The sequence below is a fragment of the Dipodomys ordii genome, unplaced genomic scaffold, assembly GCF_000151885.1.
Source record: "Dipodomys ordii isolate 6190 unplaced genomic scaffold, Dord_2.0 Scaffold18, whole genome shotgun sequence".
In the NCBI taxonomy this organism is placed as follows: domain Eukaryota; kingdom Metazoa; phylum Chordata; class Mammalia; order Rodentia; family Heteromyidae; genus Dipodomys; species Dipodomys ordii.
In genome coordinates, this window is record NW_012267234.1 from 8,833,366 (window position 1) to 8,835,095 (window position 1,730).

Consider the following 1,730-nt stretch of genomic DNA (forward strand, 5'->3'; position numbering starts at 1 on the left):
TGGCTCAAGTGGTAGAGCGCTAGCCTTGAGCTGAAGAGCTGAGGGACAGTGCCCAAGCCCAGAGTTCAGGCCCCATGACCGGACCCAAAAAAAAAAAACAAAAACAAAAACAAAAAAAAAAAAAGAATCTCATGAGGACTTCTGCCTGGGCTGGCTTCAAACTGCGATTCTCAGCTCTCAGCCTCCTCAGTAGTTAGGATTACAGGCTTGAGCCACAAGTGCCTGGCGAGCTTTTTCAAGTCCACATACCACCTTACACCTCCCAGTGAAGAATCCCTACTAGTGGGAAAAAACCTGTTTTTAAGTCAGTTGAGATGAGAAACAAGAAGATCCACTGGGCCATCACTATATATACCACTGTAGTAACTTCTGGATTTTACTGCTGTTGCAGGCAAAGCTGGATGGTGGAAGACAGCAATGGAGGCCTGTCCTCATGGCTGTGACTGAGAAGGACTTGCTGCTTTATGACTGTATGCCGTGGACAAGAGACGCCTGGGCATCGCCATGCCATAGCTACCCTCTTGTTGCCACAAGGTAGGACTAAAGGGGAGAATATACTCAAATCTCAAGAATTGTAAAGTGAATTCCATCTTCACTGCCAAAAATAGCATTTCAGTCACTGAGGTAGACAAAACCTTTCACAGCTCTTGACGATTTTGCAGCTCTAGTTTAGAATGAATTGTTTCTGACACTAGTTTTTCATGTGTGCTTTTTAAATTTTGAAGCAGCTTCCTAACCATTGCCTTCAAGACTTGCTTAGTCATGGAGATAATGGGCTTTTTTCCCTTCCTCTATTTTATTGACCATGACTAGAAAACCACTGAAATTGTAGTTTCTAGTTACAGTTGTGACTGAATGGTGAAATTACTTAAACCAGAATGTGGTACTGAGGATAAACCACACAATATAGCCAAGATATTCTCTCATTTCTCTAAAATAAATGCAGATAATTTTGATTCTGCCAAATAAACATTTATTTGACCCGAAGTAATAGAATGTTTCTAGCATGCCAGATGTGGGCAAATTAGAAGGGTAAAGAATAAATATAGATTTAGAGGGGCCAGGGTACTCAAGTGATAATAAATGTAAGACTAGAAAACATAGTCAAATTAGATTTTATGGAGACTTTAAAAAAAATCAGCCAGGCATAGTGGCATATGCCTGTAATCCTAGCACTTGAGAGGCTAATGCCAAAGGATTGTAAGTTCAAGTCCAGTTGGGGGGTACATAGTGAGCTTGAGGCTAGTCTAAACTAGCCTCAAGGAAGACTCTGTCTCAGACAGAGAGAGAGATTGGGGATGAAAAAGGGAGGGAAAGAGGGTCACAGAAGCTACACATTAACAAAGAACAGCCCTAGACAGATGTTAGATCACTTTGTACAAGGCCCTAAATTTACCCACCAATACCACACAAAAACAAAAATAAATGATACAGCCAGGCGCTGGTGGCTCACGCCTGTAATCCTAGCTACTCGGGAGGCTGAGATCTGAGGATCGTGGTTCAAAGCCAGCCCGGGCAGGAAACACCATGAGACTCCTATCTCCAATAAACCACCAGAAAACCGGAAGTGGCGCTGTAGCTCAAGTGGTATAGTGCTCGCCTTGAGCTGAAGAGCTGAGGGACAGTGCCCAGGCCCAGAGTTCAAGCCCCACGACCTACCAAAAAAAAAAAAAAGATACTTATGTAAGAAGAACTAGAAATACAGTAATTAACAAACTAGAAATGTAAAA

At 42.5% G+C, this 1,730-nt stretch overlaps 1 protein-coding gene across 1 annotated transcript in view; it reads left to right on the forward strand.

Annotated features, from left to right (window-relative positions):
- Sntb2 (syntrophin, beta 2 (dystrophin-associated protein A1, 59kDa, basic component 2)) overlaps positions 1-1,730 on the forward strand; it is a 93,305-nt gene that overhangs the window by 75,352 nt on the left and 16,223 nt on the right. Inside the window, 1 exon segment of the mRNA XM_013012766.1 lies at positions 392-534. Coding sequence (XP_012868220.1) covers positions 392-534 — 143 coding nt within the window.